This window comes from Danio rerio, chromosome 24 (assembly GCF_052040795.2).
Source record: "Danio rerio strain M-AB ecotype USA chromosome 24, GRCz13ab, whole genome shotgun sequence".
In the NCBI taxonomy this organism is placed as follows: Eukaryota; Metazoa; Chordata; class Actinopteri; order Cypriniformes; family Danionidae; genus Danio; species Danio rerio.
In genome coordinates this window covers 34,391,799-34,417,287 of record NC_141044.1, presented here as the reverse complement: position 1 = coordinate 34,417,287, position 25,489 = coordinate 34,391,799, and the positions used below count along the sequence as shown (strand labels likewise).

Here is a 25,489-nt window from a genome sequence, read left to right as displayed (position 1 = left end):
CAGCAGGTCAAATTGGCCACAATGAGAGAGAAAGAGAGAGAGAGAGAGAAATAGAGAAAGAAATGGAGTTTACTTTTAATATCTTAATCGCAGTGAGATAGGGGCTTCTGCTGTAAGTGTCAGTGAAAGACTATCCAGCAAACACACACGAAGTGAAATTGTGCACAATTTCTGCTTTTTTAAGTAGTTAAGTAGCGCATATGAGATAAATGACGTCAGTACATAAATGACGTTAGTACATAATAACTGGTTATGATTACTACTGAACTGATATCGAATTGTCCGCGTCTGCATTGCGGTGCACCGAAGAAACAATTAATTTTGACACCCCTAATATGTATGTATGTATGTATGTATGTATGTATGTATGTATGTATGTATGTATGTATGTATGTATGTATGTATGTATGTATGTATGTATGTATGTATGTATGTATGTATGTATGTAAGGTATATACAGTGCTCAGCATAATTGAGTACACCCCATTTTGAAAATAAATATTTGCATCCATTTCCCAGTGCATATAGACAATGTATTTTGGTGCATTTAAACAAAACTGATATATTTATTAAAATAATATTTTAGTCACCAAACATATTTAAAAATTGAAAGATAATACACTTAAATTCATGCTAAATATTGCACAAAAAAAATTACAACCTACAAAATTTCAACAAAGTTTTTAATTTATAATAATCTATAAATTGGTATTTAATGTATTTCTATAACATGTAAGTTTGGGTGTAGTAGTTTTTGGATGATTATTGTAAGTTATTTTGTTAGATTAGCTCCAGATTTTCGAATGTAAATGCACAAATATAATATTGTATAGCTTTTATTTAAAATATGAATTTAAAAGATGAGGGGTGAGGGGTGTACATATATATGCTGAGTCCTGTATGTATGTATATTTCTGTATGTTGACTATTTTTATGAAGACTGGTCAGTTATTCAAAATATTTTTTTGAAATGATACTGTTTGAATAATGAAATTGAGCTGTTTTTGCTGCGAATATTGCTATCGTTGCTGATGTGGCATTTAATTGTAAATGTTTGAAATGCAAAATTTGATTGGGGACAGCTTATTGTAATAATACGTTTTTTGCTATAATGTTAAAGTAGACAAAGAAGACTGTAAAAAAATAATAGAAATGCATCAAAACCAAAGACAAACATGCAAAGTGTAATATAGCATCACTCCCAAGACTTATAAAAAGTAAAATTTATAATAAAATAATAATAATAACAATAAACATGATGATAATAATAATGATAATAATAATAATTATTATTATAACAATAATAGTTTTTGTAACACCCCTTTTTTTGTGTACAGTTTTATTTATTTATTTATTTATTTATTACTATTTTAATGTTTACTGTGCATATAAATGTATATAACATTATTATTTTCCTTTTAAGGTTTTGTTAATACATAAATGCTCTGTATTTGATATTTTATGACCTATTTGCAAATAAAATAAAAAAAATTCAAATGATAAAAAATATTATTATTATTATTATTATTATTATTATTATTATTTGTCAACCCCCCTATTTTTGTGTATGTTTTTTTTTATTATTTAATATTATGTTAATTGATAAACTAGTAATAATTTGAGCCAGTGGTTTATTGAAAGTTATGTCTTTCCAGTTCAGTAACATGCACTGTGAGGATGATGGTATTCCAATAATAAATAATTAACTTAATTGTTAATAAATGACTTGGGTGTATTGATAGATTGGTCATGTTGTCATGTGACTTTTTGAAAGTATTGAATCACCTTTATGGGAGTAAAGTTTTTTATGGGAGTTTTTTTTTGCATAAAAGTAGCTTAAAGTAAAGTTCTTACACTTCTCTTCTTTTTTTCTGTGTGTTTTTTTCAGATCTGCTGCTTATATTTTACTATTGGAGAGCAATAGGAGACAAGTTTTTTGTAATCCACCACCTGGCAGCATTGTATGCTTACTACTATGTACTGGTGAGTTCCCTGTTGTCCCATAACAGAACATGCAGGCAAGATGGGAAAGAGACAACCAAGAGTGAGCAGTGGTGGTGTCAGGTGTGCAGCTGGTGCTCAAAGCTCTGTGTTCCCTCCACTACACACTTTAAACAATAGAGCTAAAAATTACTAATTTGTCGGAGGCTGGAAGACCTGTTAGGTTTTTCCATTAGTGGCGCTGCTGTCATCATCATTCATCTTTTGTTAGTTTATGTTAGCTGCTGTAATAATTTGCGTTTCTGATTGCTACAGGATTTTGTTTTTTTGCAGCACTGCTTTATAAATTGGAGCATAATATTTTTGTTTGATAACACTGATCTACCAGACCACCAATTGCTAGTTTCATTTCTTTTCATTCTTCCAAATTTTTCCCCCAAAGTTTTCCAATTTTCTGCAATTATTAATGGATTTGTTGTTGCTTTTATTTATGCATTTATTTAATTATTCTTGTATTTAATTATATTTTGTTTATGTATTTATTTATGCATTTATTTATTTATTCATTTATTTTTTATGCATTTTATTTATTCATGCATTTATTTATTTATCCATGCATTGACTTATTTTTGCTTGTATTTAATTATTTTTGTGTATGTATTTATTCATGCATTTATTTATTTATTCATACATTCATTTATTTATGCATGTATTTAATTATTTTAGTTTATGTATTATGCTTTAATTTAATTATGTGTTTATGTGTTTATGCATTTATTTATTCATGCATTTATTTATTTATGCATGTATTTAAAACAATTTTTGTTTAAGCATTTATTTGTTTATGCATTTAATTATGCTTTTAATTGTTTAGGTATTTATTTATTCATTCATATATTTATTTATGCATTTATTTATTTATTCATGCATATATTATTTATTCATGTTTTTATTTTTTTATTTATAGATTTATTTCTTTATGCATTAATTATTTGCTAATGCATTTATTTATTCATGCATTTGATATATATATATATATATATATATATATATATATATATATATATATATATATATATATATATATATATATATATATATATATATATATATATATATATATATATATATGCATTTATTTATTTGTTTATGTATATGCTTATACATTTATTATTTTATATGCATTAATTTATTTTTGGACTTTCTATATGCATTTATACATTTATTTATTTCATTCATGCATTTATATATATATATATATATATATATATATATATATATATATATATATATATATATATATATATATATATATATATATATGCATAGTTTATTATAGTTAATTTATGCATTTATTTATGTAATAATTTTTTTAATCGCTGAAGAAATATAATTGTGGTCTAGTGACCTGTTTTGGATATCTATAAATAAACTGAACCCCATATGCCGCTTGTAACTTCATCCAATTGTAAAGTGTTTTATTAAGAATCCACGTAAACGCCCTACTATTTCTAACAAGGCAAATGATTCTTTTATTAAACATAAATTAGGGCCGATCACGTTGTGCTTCATTTTGCCTTTTATAGTTAATATAGGTGCACGCTTTTCATTTATCATTTTGCGCATCAGTACTGTCTTTCAAAATTGCATCATCAGTACCATCTCACCAAAGAGCAATTTCAACAGAAAACACACTTAAAAGGAGGCCTAAAAATAAAACTAGGCCAGCTATAAAAACATTATACATCATAATAACATTCCGTTCATGTCCTTTTGTGCACAATACTAAATGTAAACAAAACAGCTTCTGAAAAACTTAAAAATGTTTGCATTCACCAGCCCAGATCTTTAACCACTAGTCTGCAGGGCTCGCTGAGACCACTGCTGTTCACTCTTGGTTAAGTGTTACGGTTACCCTCTAGGTCACCAGGTTCTGTAGCTGACTATGGCTTTGATGATGATGATGATGATGATGGTATTTTTTGCATGGAATGCTCATTGACGGTTATGCAGAAGTCCATTCTCTCTCCTCTTCCTCACTGACTCCTCTCAGTAACCCTATTGGTCGGTTCTGCACCAGATTGTGTGCATGTGTTGATGCTCGCTGCTCCTGTGGTGCCGTCTGAGGGTTTCTTGTGTGCATGCTCTGGTTACTTCCTCTGCTTTCAGCCGATCTTTCTCCTAAATAGCGATGCACCGATCTTGAATTTTCTCGGCCAACTTACAATTGTGGTTTCGGATTCAATTATTATTATTCTTTGTTTTTTTTACTTTAAAAAATACTTTATTTTTACTTATTTATATTTTAGGATTTTTTTTTTAAATAATATAATAATAAATAATAATAATAATTATAAATACAATAACATCAGAACTTAAATAAACGGTTGACTGGTCACATATTTCCTTACAGTTCACATTAAGAAATACATATAAAGATCAGTTTACACAGTGCAAAGGCATAAGCACAATCCATTTATCCCAGTGTTGCAGAGGTTTGCCCATTTGTAGCTTTAATGAAAAGGTCATTGGTTTTAGATGTATTTTTAAAATGACTTTTTACAAATAATTGGACAATTATTATACTGATTTTCTGGTTAATTTGACACATATTTAATAAAAAAAGGAAATAGACTTAAGCATAATGATTTGACTATAGCTTTGTGAAATTTAGCTAAAAATGCAGTTTCACAATCTTTCAGTAAGTGGCACTATTTAGAATAAAAGTATTTTTCTCTGTAATTTCCTGGAAACAAACATGTACAGTGGTCCATTGGGATTTGAAGGAGTCACGCTCTTAAAATAACCTGCAATAACCACAAAATCCGCAAAGCAGTCCGCATAATTAAAAAAAATATTTATTATAGATATTGTAAAGGCTCGTTCACACTGGGACGCTTTTCGTTTGCATTTATTGTCAGCGTTTTTCTAGACGTTTTTTCGGATTTAAACCCAATCAATTTTTCACTGGCGTCAAGCAGAAGAGCATGCAAAATCACTCCTTGACGTTAGATGGCGCTACACAACTTTAAGCTTCTGACATCCGCTTGTAACACAGAAGAAGACAGAAAGTTGACACGTTTGTTAAAGTTACTGGCAATTCGAACAAGCATGGATAGTTCAAGTAGCTGCCCCAGCTCTAGCGATGAAGAAATGATTATTGTTCAGCAGTGCAATAAGCAACTCCATGTTCAAATCACCTCTGGGCATCTTCTTCCATAGATATATACACTAGATATCGCATAGGGACCCTGAGCATGCGTCAATAGCGCCGCCACATTGGTACAGTGCTCCCAGGACAACTGTCATTCAACCGCACTAGTCAAGACAGTGTTTTTACGTGAAGATGCGGGACTTTAGCGATGTCTACGGGTGTAGTAACGAGCAAACAAAGGAAACAAAGCACACAGGCAGAACATTTCATAGGTAATATTAAGTTTTTTTCTGTTTTTGAATGTTCTGAACTTTTGTGCTAATCAGGTCACGTTATTGATGATAACAGTCACTTACTGCATTCACCATACGGCAAAGCAGCTCCAACTCGCACTAAACACTCGGCTTATGCTAGTTTTGTTGAATAAAATCAGCAAACAATGCAAAAGAAATATGACAACGAGATGCCGCGCTGCCAGAAACTTGTATTATTGTCGGCTAACATTAGTGAAAGAATCGTTCGGGGAATTTATTCACAAACGAATCTCTCCGTCAGTATGAGAAGTGAAAGCAGGAGAGGAGGTGTGTTTCAGGACAAGGATTATATCAAATTTAACAGGGAGGGTGAATAGTACATTTCTGTACACACAAACACAAGCTTTTTGTCAGGAATGCCTGTGCGGTCACTGATCCATCAATGTAGAAAAGTGATGTAAAATTATAATTTTCGTAATTAGAAAAAAAAAATTACATACTAACATCCAGGAAAACTCCCGATCATAGATATATGTGTATATCTCTGGCTTTGGATGGCCACAGTCCTCTGTAGCTTGGTCCCGCATTCATTTCAAAGGAGCGCTACCCTGTAGCAAGATGGCGGCGCTATTGACGCATTCCGTCCAATAGACAACAATAGGCCAGGCGACATCTAGTGTATATATCTATGATCTTCTTCAACGTGCGCTCGCATTAAGTTTTGCGCTTGAGTGCCTCCAAGTGCTGTTTACTGTAACTTCAGCAGCTTCGTGCACGTGAACAAAAGTGCCATTTTGATTGGTGGAGAAGATTTTGACACGGCTTAAAAAATTTACGGGTTTCTTAAAAAATTTCATTCATAATGGTCTTAAAAAGACTTGATGAAACCTGTAGAAAACCCTGTTAGCTTACATAAGTTATCCCATACACATTAGTTATAATAAAAGCTGCCCAAACTTAAAATCTCTTAATTTCAAAAGCATCACTGAATTGTAGAAGAGCAAAATTTAATATATATATATTTTTTTTGTTTAATTTAACTAAGCTCACAAATCTCACAACATGAGCTGCCAGTACAGTATGTCTGCTGGTGCATCTGTTCTCTGTTTCTAGCCTCTATCAATGCTGTGTTTAGACACTTTTTTAACATAAAATCTTTGTAGTGTGGTTTTGTATTGGTCAGCCAAATTGTAGTTGTCAAATACAAAAACTGTTCGATTCATATATATCTGGCCGATCGATCGGTGCATCTCTAATCCCAACCTCTCTCTCACTTTCTCTTCTAACACTTGACATCCACGTCTCAGCTGCAGGATGAGTAACAGCGAGATCACGCTTGTTTGTTGGCCTGTCGAGATGCTCCTTGGAAGGTTTTGCTGAATAACAGGTTGATCCGGTCCTCAACTGAATTCTGATTTACCACATAATTAGTTTGGGTGGAAATTAGTGAGAAATCTGTCAAGAAAAATCTTAAATTGGCATCAGTTGATGCTCGGTTGTTTGGCATGGGTCATTCTGTAAAACAAAGGCCTTTATTATTTAAAAAGTGAAAAATAGAAAAATTATTTTTATAAATGTATTTTCAAAAAACAATTTTGCTTATACAGTACTCAGGGAAAATTGGGAGTAGTTTTTGGGGCATTTAAACAGTTTAATTAAACGGTTAGATCCATTAAAATAAGAGTTTAGTCATCTAACACTATTAGGAATAGAAAGATAATTTAGTTATTGTTTAAAAAAAAAATTTATATATATATATATATATATATATATATATATATATATATATATATATATATACACACACACACACACACACACACACACACACACACACATATATATATATATATATACACACACACACACACACACACACACACACACACACACACACATATATATATATATATATATACATATATATATATATATATATATATATATATATATATATATATATATACATATATATATATATATATATATATATATATATATATATATATATATATTTTTTTTTTTTTTTTTTTTTAAACAATAACTAAATTATCTTTCGAAATCCTAATAGTGTTAGATGACTAAACTCTTATTTTAATGGATCTAACTGTTTAATTAACTATCTAATGGATATAACTGTATATATATTTATATATATAGACTACAAAATTTCAATTTTTTGTTTGATATTTTTCTCCAAACATATTCAATTGGAATCAAGGTATAATCCGTCCATTCTATATCCATTTTCAAACAAAAAAGGAAAACTAAGAAAATGGTTTTGGTTTTTCTATTGCTCCCAAAAAACAAAAAAAAAAGATTTTTATTTTTTTCCGTTTTTTTAATTTTTTTTATTTAGATTTGGAAAATGGATAACCAACTTTAAAATTCATTATACACATGTAGGCGGTGCTAAAACGCCTCTTTTGCTTTGATTGGTCAACAAAATCTGAGCTCATGACACCACCTTCAAAATAAGTTACCTATATCTATATAAATATATTATTATTATTATTTTTCAGGCCTACAGAAGCTCGGAAACCTTAAAAGCCTGGGTACTGATCCGCAGAGGACTATGATTTTGAGGGTGGTGTCACAAGCTCAGATTTGGTTGATCAATCAGAGAAAATAGGGCATTTCAGCACTGCCTGCATGTGGATAATGAATTTTAATGTCGTTTATCGGTTTTCCGACCCTAAACCAAAAAACAAAAATCGAGCCAAAGTCTTGTTTATTTATTTATTAATTTTTTTTTGTGAGCAAAAGTTCATTTTTTATTTATATTAGTCGTGGTAAAATCATTATTTCCATTTATAATAATTATAATTTATTGTATTTTGTTTTTATATGCAGTTTTTAGTGTCGTGTGTAGTCAATAATATATTTGTAAACACACCTTTTTAATAAACAGATTTGATTCTAGATTCAAACTTAAGCTTTTTTAGACTACTGATAGAAACCATCAAGCACTGTTTATTTCACTTTTAGCTTTGCTCTGTTGTGTTTAAATATGCTTGTAATTTATTATAATTTATGCAAACACACTACATAGAAACTATTTGACCATCCCAATATATCTAAATGATTATCACAATATATATCGCAGAAAAAAAAAATATCGCAATAACATACATTTGCAATATCGTGCAGCCCTATTATACACTGTGTTAAATTGTTTGCATGATATGTGTACTAACGCATGGATATTAAAACATTCTACTTGGCATATATCAACTTTGAAATATATATTAACAAATATTAACTGCAATTTGACATTTATAATTTTTATTTTTTCCCTCAATCATCAATGCTACATTTAGTTATAATATTACAATACAACAGGGACAAGGCACCCTTTTGTCTAGAATGACCATGACAAATAATGTTTTGTGGCTTAATTTAGTGTTTATTTCCAAACGATATCTAATTATAATTCAAATTCCTGAAACTCTGGGGCAGCGACTGCTGATATTAATGGCTTTATTGTTGCTCGCACTCCCTAAAGTCACCTTTGAGGATCGCCTCAAAACCTGAACATGCATTTTTGTTGTCAGGATATGTAGACCATACTGTCACTGGTCACTTTTATGACTGCCATTTCAAGCCTTTGTTCTAAATTATCACGGGATATTAGACATAATTGAACATGGAGCTGGAAGTCTCTGTTGGGTCTTACTGAGTAATTAAGTCTGTCGTGCTGAAATGTCATCCGTTGTTATTGTTTCCTGTGTTTCGAAATGCTGTTAGTGTTAAGCGCATTGTCTTTTGTTAACTATTATGACTCGGTTATATTTTGGGAATATAACAGCATAACAAAAGCAAGTCAATCTTTTCAGAACTGTTTAATAAGTGTGTTTCTTCATCTAAAGAAAAAAATCCCTATATTTAGCGCTGACCTTGAACGGTCTATCAAACTTTTAGAGGCGGATTTAGTTTTTTTTTACTGAAGCAGGTTAAAGGGGACCTATTATGCCCCTTTTTACAAGATGTAAAATCATTCACTGATATCCCTAAAGTGTGTTTATGAAGTTTCAGCTTAGAACACAACACAATTTTTAAGCTTTGATCGCTTTAGATTTAATTGAGATTGTGTTCCCAGGCTTATTTAAAGAATCGGGTGGAGTTATAAATGCCTATGCATCAGCATAGCAGCAGATTCAAAAACGTGACTAATAGGGAAGCTCTGATTAGGATTTTTGCAGCTGATATCAAGTACCGATTCCTTGTGATGGTAATCAGCTGATACAAAGTATAACGCAGTACTTAGGTGGAGATCTCTCCTTACTTAAGAGAATTCAATTCATGTTTATATATATATATATAGCGCTTTTTACAATATAGATTGTGTCAAAGCAGCTTAACATAGGTCTAGTAAAGTTCAGATTTCAAAGTTTAAGTTCAGTTTAGTCCAGTTAAGTCTGGTTTAAATTTCACTGCTGAAAGTTAAAACACTGTAGAGCAATTCCACCAAAGAGCAGCTACACAAGTCCCAATCCGAGCAAGCCAGTGGTGAGGAAAAAGAACTTCACCAATTGACGAAGTAAAGGAGAGAAAAAAAAAAGAACCTCGTGAGAAACCAGGCTCTGTTGGGCATGACCATTATTCTTCTGGCCAAACTTCCTGTGTGGAGCTGCGATTAAATTATTTTATTTGTTTAATTTATTAGAATAAATGAAGGATGCTGCCAATAATCCTTTAAAAACATCCCCTATAACAATTTAGGTGTGAACAGGTCATGGCCAGAAGCAACTTTACAGAAAATAATAGATGAAACATAAAACAAATTGTAAGAAAAAATTACAAACCATGCAATTTGGAAACATTGCAAATGATGGAAGAATTAAACATGTCTCAATCAAGATAATATATAATATAGCGCATATAAGAAGTTAAAATGCACACCAACAGTATAAATCCATTACTTCATTACTAAGAGGAAATAGGCCTATAAACTCTTTATTGCAATAAGTAAGTTATATTAAATATTCATGTTAAAAATAAATATGTTTAAGTATAATTTATCTAATATTTTCCGCCAGGTTTTAGTTCAATGACTTTCAGTTCTTAAACGTATAAAAGGCCTAAACACATGCAAGGTCATTCAAATAGTTTGTTCATCTCCAACTAATACAAACACTTAATCATTAACTCGATAAGTTAATGAGATCGGTCAGGGATGTATTTCCCAAACAACAAACTCGCGGCTGAACTATCATAGTAGGATGCATCATTTGCAAAAAGAAAAATGTAGTGACGAGTGTTTCCCAAAATCAGATTTTCTGTTGCAGATCCATCGTTTGAACCACGCTAATTATAACTAGGCTCAGACGGAATCTGCGTACAGAATTCCCCAGAATTTCGCAGAGTTTTAGCCCATCATTAATTCTGTTTATTTACTTGAGTTAATGTGTGTATGTCTATATTTATTCAGTTTTTAAATTAATTACAGCAATATTATTGACTAATATGAAAATGTTCATCTGATGGATGTTCAATGCAGTCTTTTAGTAGACATATTATATAATTGACTTGCTTTGTTTACCAAATAAAGTGAACCTAATTGGATTTGCATTTTTAGCATTCAATAAAAGTTTAAAAGATGTTATTTTTTATTTTACATATTAAGGTTTTAGTTAGGATACTCCAAAATAATTTTGCAGAAATCAGTAGATTTTTACCAAAGTTCTCAGCTGAAATGGCAAAAAACGTCCGCAGATTCCATCTGGCCCTAGTTATAACGTAAAACGTCTATAATGATGCTCTAAACAGGGTGGAGTAACAACTTCTTTAGAAAAAAAAAAAAACATAATTTTTTTGTGGAAACTATTGTTTAACACGAATTCGCATTTTAAAATAATCCAATATTAGTTTTGGTAAAAACAAGCACTCGTATTCCATTGAAATATATGTAAACGACACGTATAGGACCTGTTTATGCTTCCTTTACAAGTATTATTGAGAACATTCCATATAAAGTCATTAATGTATGCTATATATTTTTGTTTTCACAAGTTTTGGAGATGCAACATAGCCTAAATTCCGCTTTTAAATAATAGGTCACCTATAGCTTTCGCCATGAGCCATGGCTGTGTTCAAAATGGCATAAATGTTTTCAGGAAACGCAATTGTCAATTTGAAGATCGCTAAAAGTGAACTGTACAAATACTTTGAATGCAAATTACACCTAGGAGAGATGACCTTAATGCTTTTTTTTTAATCATTCCAATGATAGTTTAAATGTTGGAATGTTCTAACTGAATAAGGGGGGTAATGGGGAATAGAACACAAACAGGAACTATGTTTCTGACTACAGCTCCAGAGGTGTAGTTGCAAGCGTACAAGTTTGCCTTGCAGTTTGCGCATGTTCATTGGAACAAAGAATTTGGGAAACAACAAATCAACGAACTATGTTTGTAACAACGGAACTAGCGATCTTAGTTAGCTGATGATGGTTTTCGGGAACACACCCCAGATAAATGAGTACCGATCGAGTCAATAAATGTGATTATCGGCCAATGCTGATTGATCTGAGCCTCCCTAACGACTAATGTTATCTCTGAAAAAATGTCAAAAAAAGTGGCTCAGAAAAAGTTAGACTATGGACATTTCAGTGTTTATATGTGCATCATAAAAGTAGTCGCTAACATTATCTCCGATAGATACTCTGCTGCTTCTCACTCAGGGCCATCTATGCTAATGAGGGAGAGAGATTGTCACTAATAGGCGGGGCTTTCCCCTGCTCATGACACGTACAAAGTGAGAATGTCAATCAAAGTGTTTCGGCAGACTGTGTGATTATAATTAATAGAATGAAATTTTTTTTTTATTGCCACACAGCTGTTTAACCCCTTATAAAAGTGTTTTTTTTGCATAATAGGTCCCCTTTAAATTTGTCAGTGTGTCGTGCGATTTGTTCCTCATAGTGCATGTCCAACGAGTCTTAAATGTTGTTGCTGCTTCTTCTTCTGTGTCGTTCGTTCTTCTTCCTTTGCATTATTTTTTTGCACCTTTTTTTCTAAAGAATCTGTCTGTCAGTCTGTCTCTGTCCCACCTAACATGACTTCTTGAATAACGCAGCCTCACTTCCTCTGACCAGCAAAACCCTTCATGCAAAAACTACCAGTGTGTCTGTTAGTGGGGTTAAGAGATGAGGGCTAGGCTTGGCTGATCTAGATGGACTCTCTCCTGTCTTGTCTGCTGTTCTGCTGTTATGGAGCAGTTACTGAAGCCCAGTTACAGTATGGACTTACCAGTACCTAGGGGTACCAGCATGCATTTGCTAGCCAACCTGATTGTTTTTCTTTATTTTTCTTTTTTTTTTTTATCCTTGATCTGGTTCATTTTGCTGTAAGTATGCTAATGTGTGTTTTTAATTGCAGCCCTCAAGGTAAGTGTGTTATCGAGACGGCGAATGTTTGTGCCTCTGCTGTAGGAATGATAATGTGGTTTGGAATAGGTCAGAATTATTCTCGCTTGGCGGCTCCGAGCAAAAATGTGCATGGCTGTTTATTGGTGCGCTGATATGTAATAGTCCGAGGCTACTTTTGAACATCGAAAGGTTTTGTTTTAATTTGAACCTTGAGGTGTAATGTTTAGGGTTTTTTTATATAAAAATACTGCTGTAACATTTAAAGGGACAGTTCACCTATTTTTTATTTATATATATATATAGTGCTCAGCATAAATGAGTACACCTCTCACAGATCTCCCTTATATTCTATGATGATGTGAAAGAGGATGCTGTGCCATTGAATGAGTTTGATTATTTATAAACCAAGCAAAACCAAGACTTTTTTTTACAAACTGGCTCTTCTCTCAGAGAGTGTCAGTTTACAGTAGAGGGCCATTTTAGAACATATAGCACATATTATTTAAGTATTTTCAAGATAAACAGAATGTATAAGTGCAATATATATTAAAAAAATATGTATATATTTGCACTCTTTCAACATAAATAAATTTAGCATTGCACAACAAGAATTGTGATTTAACTTTTCAACTATGAAAACAAGTTTTACAAAGATATATTTTGCCACTGATTATTCAAAACTTAAGGTTGTGAACTAGCAGTGTTATCCTGCGTTGAAACATTACTGTCACTGTAAACAACAGGCTAATAAAAATATAACAAACCAGCAATCTTCTTGCTGTGAGGTGGTCAAACTACCCACTGTGCCACCGTGACACCCAATTATTTTTATCATTATTATTATTAATATTATTATTATTATTATAATTAAATAAAAATTAACAGGAGGAGGTGTTTAAATCCTTCGTTCTCCGTGACACTAGGCTGAATATCTTTGCAGATGAACAATGCAATAGCATTCGTTATTGGCGTAGAGCGAGCAGAACTGTTGCGCATGGAAAAAAAACTTGCAATGCTTTTCTCACCACTTTTGGAACTGGTTGAAGCAGTGCGAAAGCCGGGGATGCTGAAACACTGGAAGATGCTTTCACAACAACACCGTGGCGCCGCTTCAAGTGAGATATCAGATTAGTCGTACTGCCCGCGTATTTTACAGATGCGCGGCACATTTTGCAAATTGCATCTGTCCTGTCATGTCGTCCATCCTTAAATCCATAATGTTGCTTGCCATACTTTAGATTTAAAACTCAATGGGGAATATGTTTGTTTTGCTTCTCGCGCTTTCTGAGGGCGCACCACTAGCTTCATCCGCACACCTGATACACTGAGTTGTAGTGAAAGTGTACATATCCGCAAATCCGTTGCTAAGGCTTACTTTATGTAGGTCGATTAAATTATGCGCCAAAAACAGGTTGACAACACTTGTTAATAAATAAAAAATACATTCTATATTAAAAATATAAGCTGTATCTCGGAAAAATCGATGCATCTCGCAAAAACCGATGCATCTCGATTTGCTTCCAAAATTTCATTCATCCTCTGCTGCTCAACCGATGCACTCGCATCGTGCACGCGCATGACCGCGTATCGATACATATCGGTTAATCTTCCCATCCCTAATATATATATATATATATATATATATATATATATATATATATATATATATATATATATATAAATATATATATATATATATATATATATATATATATATATATATATATATATATATATATATATATAATATATATATATATATATATATATATATATATATATATATATTTATTTATTTATTTATTTATTTATTTATTTTTATATATATATATATATATATATATATATATATATATATATATATATATTCATATATATATATATATATATATATATATATATATATATATATATATATATATATATATATATATATATTTATATATAAAACACCATTTTATATGTATATATATTTATTTATTTATTTATTTATTTATTTATTTTTATATATATATATATATATATATATATATATATATATATATTCATATATATATATATATATATATATATATATATATATATATATATATATATATATATATATATATATTCATATATATATATATATATATATATATATATATATATATATATATATATATATATATATATATTTATATATAAAACACCATTTTTGAATTTTAAATGTAATATCTTTCTATTACTAAAGATATTTGGTGACCAAACTCTTATTTTAATATATGTTTAGGTAGATTACACTGTTTATTTGTGCTTCACAAAAGTCGACATTTATAATGCTTTTTAGTGGCTGACATTATCAGTAGATACTAGGGTTGGGTGATGTCGACCAATTTGGCCTATAATGATGTCTAATGTGAAACATTGCGATGGACGATGGCGTTGTCGTCATAGGTGGAGGTAAATTAACTATTTATGAATAATTAATTCACACTGAATTAATTATTTGTAGCCTACTGTTTCAACTACCTGACCTACATGGTCTTTGTTTTACCCATAACCAAACCATGAATAAATAACAATAAGTTGCACACAAATTACCACCTGTCAATCACTTTTTCAGCGGGACTCTGGCATAAATGGGCAGAGTGATCTGTGCCGTTATAATGGCATCGCCAAACTTGATAGGTAAAAATGGTGCAAGACCAACAGCAACCAACCAACAGTATCTGAGGTTTTCACCAAAAATACCAAGTACAAGGGTGAAAGCGAAAGATTGAAGCAGTATGCTGACAGTGTGACACGTTACCTGATAGATTTCGGTCACGGTTGGAGGGCTGTCCAGAAATGCAAGGTAAAACAAGTTATGGATATGGATAATTTTTGTTCTAAAATGCCATTTTAAAACTGAGACCTATTAGTGTAAACGGGGCCTAAAGGCTGATTTATAGTTCTGCGTCAAGAGCACACGTATGCTACGGCGCAGTGGACGCATAGCCCTTGCCTTGGCCTTTGGCGTCGCGTACATCTCAAAAAATGTACCTACACGTTGCAATGACGCGTATCGCAAGCTCTGTGATTAGTCGGCTTGGTGGCGCTGACGAGTGTGGGCGGGACTGAGAGCCATGGAGCGATTTATTTATTTATTTTTACAAGTGTGGAGTCCCGTGAAGGAGCTCTAGATGAAAAGTTTTGTTTTGTGTTTACCTCATGGTTAAATTTGTTGCACATCCGCTGGTTCCTGCCTCAAAATGAGCGAGTTTGTGCCACTTGTAGATTAAAGAAGCATTCAGAAAAAACAAAACACCAGCGAAGAAACTCTAAACTCAGAGGAACATTAACACCTCACTGCCAACTAGCGTTTTGGAAGTGTCATTGTAGAACAACAGAAATAGCGAAGTATGAATGCACAGCTACGCGCATTGTATGTGCCATGGGTTACGCTGTTCACTTGACTCAGAAGTATAAGCCAGGCTTTAGTGTGTATTTTTCGCGAGCGGGTTTGCGATGGGGGTGGGTCGGAGGATCGGCGATGCCGGCTCAGCATTGTGTTGTTTATCGGCCCAGCCCTAGTAGATACTCCGCAAAAGCTCTAATAGCAGACAGCTGCTTCTCACTCAGGGCTGTCTATGCTAATAAGGGAGAGAGATCGTAACTAATGGGTGGGGCTTTCCCCCGCTTATGACATGTACAAAGGGAGAATGTCAATCAAAAGTCTTGAAAAATCAGGAGAAACAAATAAAATAAAATTATATATATATAAATATATATATATATATATATATATATATATATATATATATATATATATATATATAATTGTAGTTTTTATTTTGTGACACCATTTTTTATTTTAAATGTAATATCTTTCTATTTCTAAAGATATCAGGTGACCAAACTTTTATTTTAATAAATATTTATGTTTAATGAAACTGTTTTGGTTAAATTCACCCAAATATATTGTCTATATTTGCTGCAAAATAGATTAAAAATATACATTTTCAAAATGTGTGTACTCATTTATACTTTGGACTGTACATAATATGAAGAGTTCAGTTTCAAAAACCAAAGTGCCATCTGAAATATTCTTCTACAATGAGCATTTTTTTTCCGTCTCCCATGTTTATGTTCAGTTATTTCACGTTAAAGGCTGTGAAAAGAGCCTATTCTTTGCTATAGAAGTAAAATTACTCAAAAAATCTAAGATATCACTTAGAATTGTGTGCGTCTAAACATTCATATATTCATATATATATAAATAATATATATTAATTAACACGTTTAGGCAATTCAACATGTAGAGGACTTTTTCTGTAGTTGAAATTTTAGCTGAAACTCTGAGTTATAGCTGTCCTATCTAATAAAGATAAAAAAAACCTTAAAAAAAATTATAAAAAAAAAAAAAACATTATTTAAGCATGATCGCCTCACAGCAAGAATGTCGCTGGTCCAAGTCTCGGCTGCGTCAGTTGGCATTTCTGTGTGGAGTTTGCATGTTTTCCCTGTGATGGCGTGGGTTACCTTCGGGTGCTCCGGTTTCCCCCACAGTCTAAAAACATGCGTTATAGGTGAATTGGGTAAACGAAATTGTCCGTAGTGCATGAGTGTGTGTGGATGTTTCCCAGTGATGGGTTGCAGTTGGAAGGGCATCCGCTGCATAAAAACATATACTGGTTAAGTTGGCGGTTCATTCTACTGTGGCGACCCCAGATTAATAAAGGGACTAAGCCAAAGGAAAATTAATGACGGCATTTATGTTATAATGTTTATGTAATGTTTATATAATATTAAACTTATTTTTTATTCAAAACTTCTATGAATATAATGCAATTACAATACAATTAAATATAACTTTTTGATGGAATTAGATGAGACTCAAAATTAGAAATGTTAACTTAGTTTTAGGTAAAAATGACAAAAAAATAAATAAAACTGGAATAAAAATAAGGTGATAAATATGATGCAATCAATAAAAAACATTAATCAGGGAATATAATATTCAGGCACAACAAAATTAAATGATGTCTTCGGTGGGGTAAATCGCCAAGAAACTGAAAGAAATCATTTTAAACTGAGTCAAATTTCTACCTCTCAATACTCAGTGTATGATTTTTGTTGTTTATGAAAGTTGTTTTGATGCGTGAATTGAAATGAATCAAGTATGTCAATTACTTTGTAAACAAATATCCAAAGAATGAGTCTCAAACAATGAGCCGATTCAGACATCTTGTGGACAAATGAGGTAGTGCAACAAAAAAAAAACTATTTAAATAGTGTGAATTAAACAGGTGAGTGTTAGCAAGTGTGAAGTAAACATGATTAATCATATTAGAAATCATACTTATTTTACTTATGGGTCACTGATGCAAAATATCACGCATTTAAATGGAAACTTATTCAAAGGTACAACTTAAAACACAAAAAACAGCAGGAAATACCCTTATCAAATATCAGTATTTTAGGATATTACACACAGATGTTTGCAATTTTGCGTCCTCCTTATTTTTATTTTGTACTTTGTTAGTTTACGTATCTACTAAAAGTTGCGAGCTTCATTTAGATGGTAAACTTTAAAGGGTTTAGGCAACTTAATCTACAAATAGTCCCTGTATTTCTAGAATAGCAGTGTCAATGCAAACTCTTTTCTCTTTTCCTGCTGTTTTTACTTAGTTTTTGTTATATTTGTCAGAGGGAAGTATCAGTATCATAACTTGAGACTCATTAGTGTGCATTTCTGACAGCGGGAGATGTTGGAGCTGATTCATGAGGCTGTGTTTTTCTATAACTCGTGTCTGTGTCATTTGTTTGTTCTTCACCTTGTGTTTCCAGGGTCAAGGAATGTTGCCTTATTTTGCTAACTTCCGTCTGCTTGCAGAGTTTTCCACACCCTGTGTTAACCAACGGTAGGTGTTTTGTTGACCGTTGAGTTATCTTTCAGGCTCGCCATGTAGTCTTGATTTCATTAATAACAACATGACATGTGGATTGATTATATTAGCTTTCACAGTAAATGTTCTATGCCTTTTTGTGGACAAAAAATAAGATGTTTATTTAATATTTATATGGGATGATTACATTTTTGCTGACCAAATGGGTGGCAAAATAAGCAATAATTCCATGGCAGTGAAGTGTTGCAAGTGTTTTTTTGTGTTCAATTGAGTGAATTATTATTATTTTTTTATTTAATCTATTTTGTAGTTTTGTTATATTTGTTAGTATTTTCTATTAGTATTTTTCTATTAGTTTTTTTTTTTTTTAGTATTTTTAGTATTTTGTATTGTGAAATGCTGTTTTTTTTAAAGTTTATTTTTATCATTTTATTATGAAAGGTTTATTTACAATCCCCGTTAAAACTTGGGGGTCAGTTTTTTTCAAGGTTTATTTATTTTTTTTATTAAATGTAAATATTTATTACAATTTTAAATAACTGATTTCTTATTGTATATAGTTTCGAATTAAATTATTACTCCAATCATTATTGCTTTTATTACCATTACCATAATTAATAATAATAATCATGTTAGAGTGATTTCTGAAGGATCACGAAGACTGGAGTAATGAAGCTGAAAATTCATCTTTAAAAACACTGGAATAAATTATTAAATTAAATTATAAACTACTTTTTTTAACTGTTTTTTTTATAGTGGAATAACATTTTACAATTTTACAATTTGTACCGTATTTTTGATTAATTAAATGTAGCCTTGGTGAGCAGGAGAAGCTATTTTTATTTTTATTTATTATTATTTTTTACTTATTTTAACATGAACTCCGAATAAACAGTATTGACATTCTCAGTAAATATTCACTCCTTTTTTTGTGCACAAAAATATATTTCTATTTATTATTTGTGTTGGACCGTTTTGCTGACCAAATGGGTGGCGAAAAATAATAAGCAATAATTTCATGGCAGTGGAAACTTACAATTTTTTTTTTATTGATTTAATTAATAGTTTGTCAGTTTTGTTGTTTTGTAATTTGTATTAGTATTTTTAAAAGGCTTTATTTATGAATAGATTAAATTATTTTTCTTTTATTTCCTTTTATATAAAAAAATTATAAATAAAAAGTGTTATGTACAGTTAAAGTCAGATTTATTCTGGAGAAAGTCTGGTTAGTTTCATTTTGGCTAGAATAAAAGCTGTTTTAATTTTTTTGAAAACAATTTCAAGGTCAAAATGATCAGCCCCTTAAGCAATATTTCTTTATGATTGTCTTCAGAACAAACCATCATTGTAGAATGACTTGCCTAATTACCCTAGTTAAGCCTTCAAATGTCGTTTTAAGCTGAATACTAGTATCTTGAAAAAAATCTAGTCAAATATTATTTACTGTCATCATGCAAAGATAAAATAAATCAGTTAAATACAAATGAGTTATTAAAACTATTATGTTTAGAAATGTGTTGAAAAATTTTTTTTTCTGTTAAACAGAAAATAAATATACAGGGTCTAATAATTCTGACTTCAACTGTAAATGTAGTAAAAATGGGTTTATTCTAGATGCCTTTCTAATGCTGTCTTTAGGAAGTTATCCACATATTGACAGCATGTCACTTTGCTCACCTGTGTTTTCCAGCTGGTTCTTTGAAGTATTAGGTTACCCCAAATCCTCCAGGCCCAACATGGCTAACGGTGTGCTGATGGCGGCGGTGTTTTTCCTGGTGCGCATCGCCGTCATGCCCGTTTACTACAGCCGGATGTGCTCCGTGTATGGCACCGAAGCCTTCTACAGGGTTTCGTTTGGCGGCCGGAGCGCTTGGATATTCTCTAGCATCTGCCTGGACATCATGAACGTCATGTGGATGCATAAAATCTTTCGCGGCTGCTATAAAGTCTTGCAATCCAGCCGGAAATCCAAAGCTGAGAGCCAAGAGAACGGAAAAACAGATTGAGCTGGGGGGAGAAGTGTGAATTTTCACTTTTTACACGACTTGCTCACTGACTGGGTTGTTGTGTTATTTAGAAATGAACAACCCAAGGACACTATGAAGTAGTGACCGGAGATTAAAAACAAACAAACAAACAAAAAAAAAAACACCCCCCAGAGCAATATTTCACAGGTGAAACTTTAAGACATCTTATATGCTTGGATAGACTTTTATTTTGTAATTTTTTCGGGGGGAAAACTGCACCAGAAGTGCTAACAGTGCACTGTACGCATCCACCGGCTGAACTGTATTTTAACTCTTGAATTTTTAAATGCATGAAGCTGGTTTTAATTAAACTGTGGGCTGGTAAACCACGTTATTTATTCGTCGGGAAAAAAGTTAAATCCGTCGCTCTCAATCACTGTACTATGTGCCAATGGTCAGCAAGATGTTAACGTTTACCTAAATGCCGCATTTATTGACTGTGAAAGATTCATCCACACAACTGCGCTGCACTACAAATGAAGAAAATCTGCCATTCGGATCATTCTACTGAAGACGGAAGATCAACGTCATGCTGTATTCGTGACTTTTTAATGAAGGAAATGCAACCCAGGCTCATTCTGAAAACGTAGCCCTGTATACATTTCTGGAGAGTGCAAAATGCGTCCCAGAACGTACATTTTTTTGTTGTTGCCGTTTTTGTTTTCGCTAATCCACCAGAGGCCGCTGTGTACGCTTTTTGAGATCTCAAATTTCTCTCGTCAGTGCCACTTGTGAATTCGTAAATCCACCAGAGGCCACTGACGACTGTCTGACCAATCAACCGATCAATAGCCCCACCCTCCCCCTTCCTAAACCCAACCGATAGTGTTTTAAAAAGCACTGATTGACCAGCGCACAACCACTTCCTTAGACCCTACCGACTTATTTTAATTTTTATCTTTTGTTTTTGTCTTATCCGCTTTCTGGAACTGTTATTCGCCGGACTAGAACCCTATCGTAGCAGTCAACTTCTCTGCGTTTCATGTTCGCCGACGTACGCGGTTACAGTGGTAAAGTTGTCCACACGGCGTCATACTGCCCTCTATCGTTCATTTTCAAGACGAAATGCAGCTCTAGCTACGTAATTCGCAATCTCCAGAATATTATACAGGGCTACGTTTTCAGAATTAGCCTATGTTGAGGAAATGATGAAACCTGTGGGTTAAATCGCCAAAATATTTTTTTATACAAGCATTGAACTGTACTTGTTAATGAACCGGTTTACACTCGCTCCAGATTCACTTCGGATTTATTCCCTTTCACACAAATGCTTTGTTCGCACTGTACAGTTAATTGCATGCGGCGATGTTGTTCTCTGAATGTTTGCATTGTACATAGAGATTTTATTGAACATACGATGGCTATTTTAATGAACGTTTGTGTACAGTGTATCCAATCAGTACCGAACTTAAATTATCGGGACTATTTTGACAAATGGAATCGCAAGAGCTTGGGTTGGCTTATTTGAGCTTATTTGAATGTCGAAAAACTCTTTTCCTTGCATCGCACCTAATTTATTAATCCAGTTTCACACTGGGACAGCATGGTAATGTTTGTACGACATATTTATTATTTTTTAACGGAAAGATATACACGTCGTCGATGTATCAGAGTAGATATCTATACAGCATACGAGAGAATTTCACAACGCAGAGATGCTTTTATAAATTCATTGTCACCATGTATAGTCTAGAATATTCGCACACGCATTCGGATGTGAGAGCGCATGACGAGTTTTATTGTTTTGTTTTGTGTGGAAACGATTTTCTGTTTTTAACAAACTTAAGTACTTGAATTTTGAGACCTATAAAAGGGAATGCCTGTCATTGGGACGAGTTATACAGGAATACTTGTGAGTTTATGTTTTGCCTTTGCATCCAGTCACTCAAAATGCCTTTTTTTGGTTAAATAAACATACTTTATTTGATTTCTTCAGCGTCTTTTTGTACCACTCGGTTTTGAAAAAACTAGCATATGCTGCTGGTAAGGTCTGTTTTGATGCTGGTCTTTCTGGTTTCAATGCTGGTTTTGATGGTTTTAATGGTGGTCTTGCTGGTTTGAATGCTGGTTTTGATGCTGGTTTCAATGCTGGTTTTGCTGGTGTTAATGGTGGTCTTGCTGGTTTTGATGCTGGTTTCAATGCTGGTTTCTGATGGTTTTGCTGGTTTCAGTCCACCAGAGACCACTGCCGACCGATCACCCCACCCATTCCTTTCATAAACCCAACCAAAGGTGTTTTCGAAAGCACCGATTGACCAGTGCTCAACCACTTCCCATAACCCAACCAATAGTGTTTTCAAAAGCAATCCAGAAAAAGAAAAGCCCTTGCAGCTACCTAATTTTTACCACATTTTCACCCTGGTATTTACTTGTTTATTTTAATTTTTTGTTTTTGTCTTATCTGCTTTCTGGAACTGTTATTCGCTGGACTAGAACCCTATCGTCAATTTCTCTGCGTTTCATGTTCGACGACGTACGCGGTGAGCCACTGGACAAACTGGTAACAGTGGGAAAGCAGTCCATACGGAGTGAAGCGGTCAGCTGCTAGCGTGAAAAGGAACGGCATCATACCGTCTTGTAGTTTTCGTTTTATTGCTGCTTTCAATGCTGGTCTTGCCAGGTTATTGAGACCAACACGAAAACCAGCGAGACAAGCAAAACCAGTTCTGAAATCAGCAAAAACAGCATTGAAACCAGCAAGACCAGCATTGAAAGAAGCAAAACCAGCATTGAAAGAAGCAAAACCAGCTTTGAGACCAGTATTGAAACCAGCAAGACCAGCATTAAATCCAGCAACACCACAATTGAAACCAGCAAAACAAGCATTGAAACCAGCAAAAATAGCTCTGAATCCAGAAAAAAACAGCATTGAAACCAGCAAGACCAGCATCAAAACATACCATTATCAAAACATTATCAGCATTTGCTGTTTTTTTTATTATTATTATTTGCAGGGTGTTTAGTCGTGTGACTGTTTTCTCTGTTTTTTCTTGTTAACGTTGTAACCAAAGGTCAGAATTATCAGTATAATAAGGAAAATCCTTGCAAAATCCATCCTTACTAAAATTCACCATGATTTATTATAGTAAAGGTGTGGTGCCCTGCTGAAAAAAAAAGCATATGCTGGTAAGGGTTTCTTGGTCTCAATGCTGGATTTGCTGGTCTTGATGCTGGTCTTGCTGGTTCCAATGCTGGTTTTGCTGGTCTCGATGCTGGTCTTGCTGGTTCCAATGCTGGTTTTGCTGGTCTCGATGCTGGTCTTGCTGGTTTCAATGTTGGTTTTGCTGGTTTCAATATTGGTCTCAATGCTGGTTTTGCTGGACCAGTATTAAGACCAGCACTGAAACAATCAAGACCATCTAAACCAGCAATGAAACCAGCAAAACCAGCATTGAAACCAGCAAGACCAGCATCAAAACATACCTTACCAGCATTTGCTGTTTTTTTTCAGTTGGGTGTTTAGTCATGTATGACTAGTTTGTGTTTGTTAAAGTTACAACCAAAGGTCAGAATCATCAGTATGATAATGAAAATCCTTGCAAAACCCACTCTTACAAAAATTCAGCATGATTTACTATAGTAAAAGTGTGGTAGCCGTGTTTATTTTAAGGTTGTATACAAATACAATGGAAAAATTATGGTTAGTTGGTCTTGGAGAGCTGGTGTCCTGCAAAGTTTAGCTCCAACCCCAATTAGACACACCTGGGCTAACTAATCAAGCTCATAATACGCTTTCTGTGCAGGTTTGTACCTATAATTTGCAGGAAACTGGACCTCCGGTAAAAACCATTGTGAATTTGTGGTTACCATCATTATAGTTGTAGTTACCGTAGTTTAAAATGACCATTTGGTTGAATTTGTAGTAAAATCATGGTTAATTTTCAGAAGAACAGACAGTAAATGGAAGCAAGCGAAGGACAAATAAGGGATAGTTTATTAGTTATTAAAACCTCTTGCACGTCATTTCCGAGGCTGATTTCTACATTTGGAATAGATTTTTTTACTTATTAATAAATTAAAGAAAGAAAAATATTTCTATACACAATGACCAAACCTTCAGCGTTCAGCAGCGTTGATGTTTGATTTATGGGATGTGTGAAATGCAACAGTATCTCTTATGTTTTTATGTTTCCACACGCTGTCACGGGAGTTGTTGTTTTATAAGGTTTACATTTGTTACGGTGGCGGCAGGGATCTTGTTTTTGAGTGAAAGAAAGTAAGTGCATGTACTCGAGCGACACGACAGTTTTGAACATGGGTAATCTTTCACGTGTCTTACTTTTTTCACTTGCATTATGCCATTTGCCTCAATAAAGCAATATGTTCATTTTGATCTATGATTGTGTCATGTGTCGATTCTTTTTCAGGTAAAACCTTTGTAGTGGTTCATTTCAGTCTCTCATCAAAATAAATTTACTTAATTCTTAATTCCAATAACTTTATTAATAAATGATCATTAAAAATGTTAATGAATTAAGTTAATTTACTTATTATTATTATTATTAATAATATTTTATACAAATATTGCATTTAAAGGTGCAGTATAGAAGTTTGACACCCAGTGGATGAAATAGGTATTGCATTACTGAATCAAAAACACAAGCACAGGTTGCCAAAATTGATGACTAACAGTGTTGCCAACTATTTTCAATGAAAAGTAGCTAAATGTTGCCACTAATTTGCATATCATTCACGTCATCATGCAGTATCTTCCGTCATATATCTACTCTGAGGTATGGAAGGCCGTATTATATTATACTAAAACATTACATCCAGATGCTCAGTAATAGGTTCTTGTTAACATATTTGTGTGATGATGTCATTACGTTATCGCAACTCAAAACGACATCTTTTTACATTATTTGAAACATGTC

The 25,489-nt window shown here is 32.8% G+C and overlaps 1 protein-coding gene and 1 long non-coding RNA gene across 15 annotated transcripts in view; one reads left to right on the top strand and one right to left on the bottom strand.

Annotated features, from left to right (window-relative positions):
* tlcd4a (TLC domain containing 4a) overlaps nt 1-24,952 on the top strand; it is a 46,734-nt gene extending 21,782 nt beyond the window's left edge. For 4 of the 14 annotated variants that reach the window (XM_087309865.1, XM_087309863.1, XM_087309864.1 and 1 more), the window contains 3 exons: nt 1,889-1,983; nt 18,530-18,603; nt 20,279-24,952. In XM_087309865.1, the coding sequence (XP_087165991.1) occupies nt 1,889-1,983; nt 18,530-18,603; nt 20,279-20,594 (485 nt within the window). In that variant the 3' untranslated portion in view covers nt 20,595-24,952. The remainder of the gene's footprint in view (nt 1-1,888; nt 1,984-18,529; nt 18,604-20,278) is intronic. The other 10 variants (XM_087309868.1, XM_087309867.1, XM_087309866.1 and 7 more) reach the window with 5 other exon arrangements.
* The window catches only part of LOC147838080 (uncharacterized), a 982,747-nt gene that overhangs the window by 953,015 nt on the left and 4,243 nt on the right, over nt 1-25,489 (bottom strand). The window lies entirely within an intron of this gene.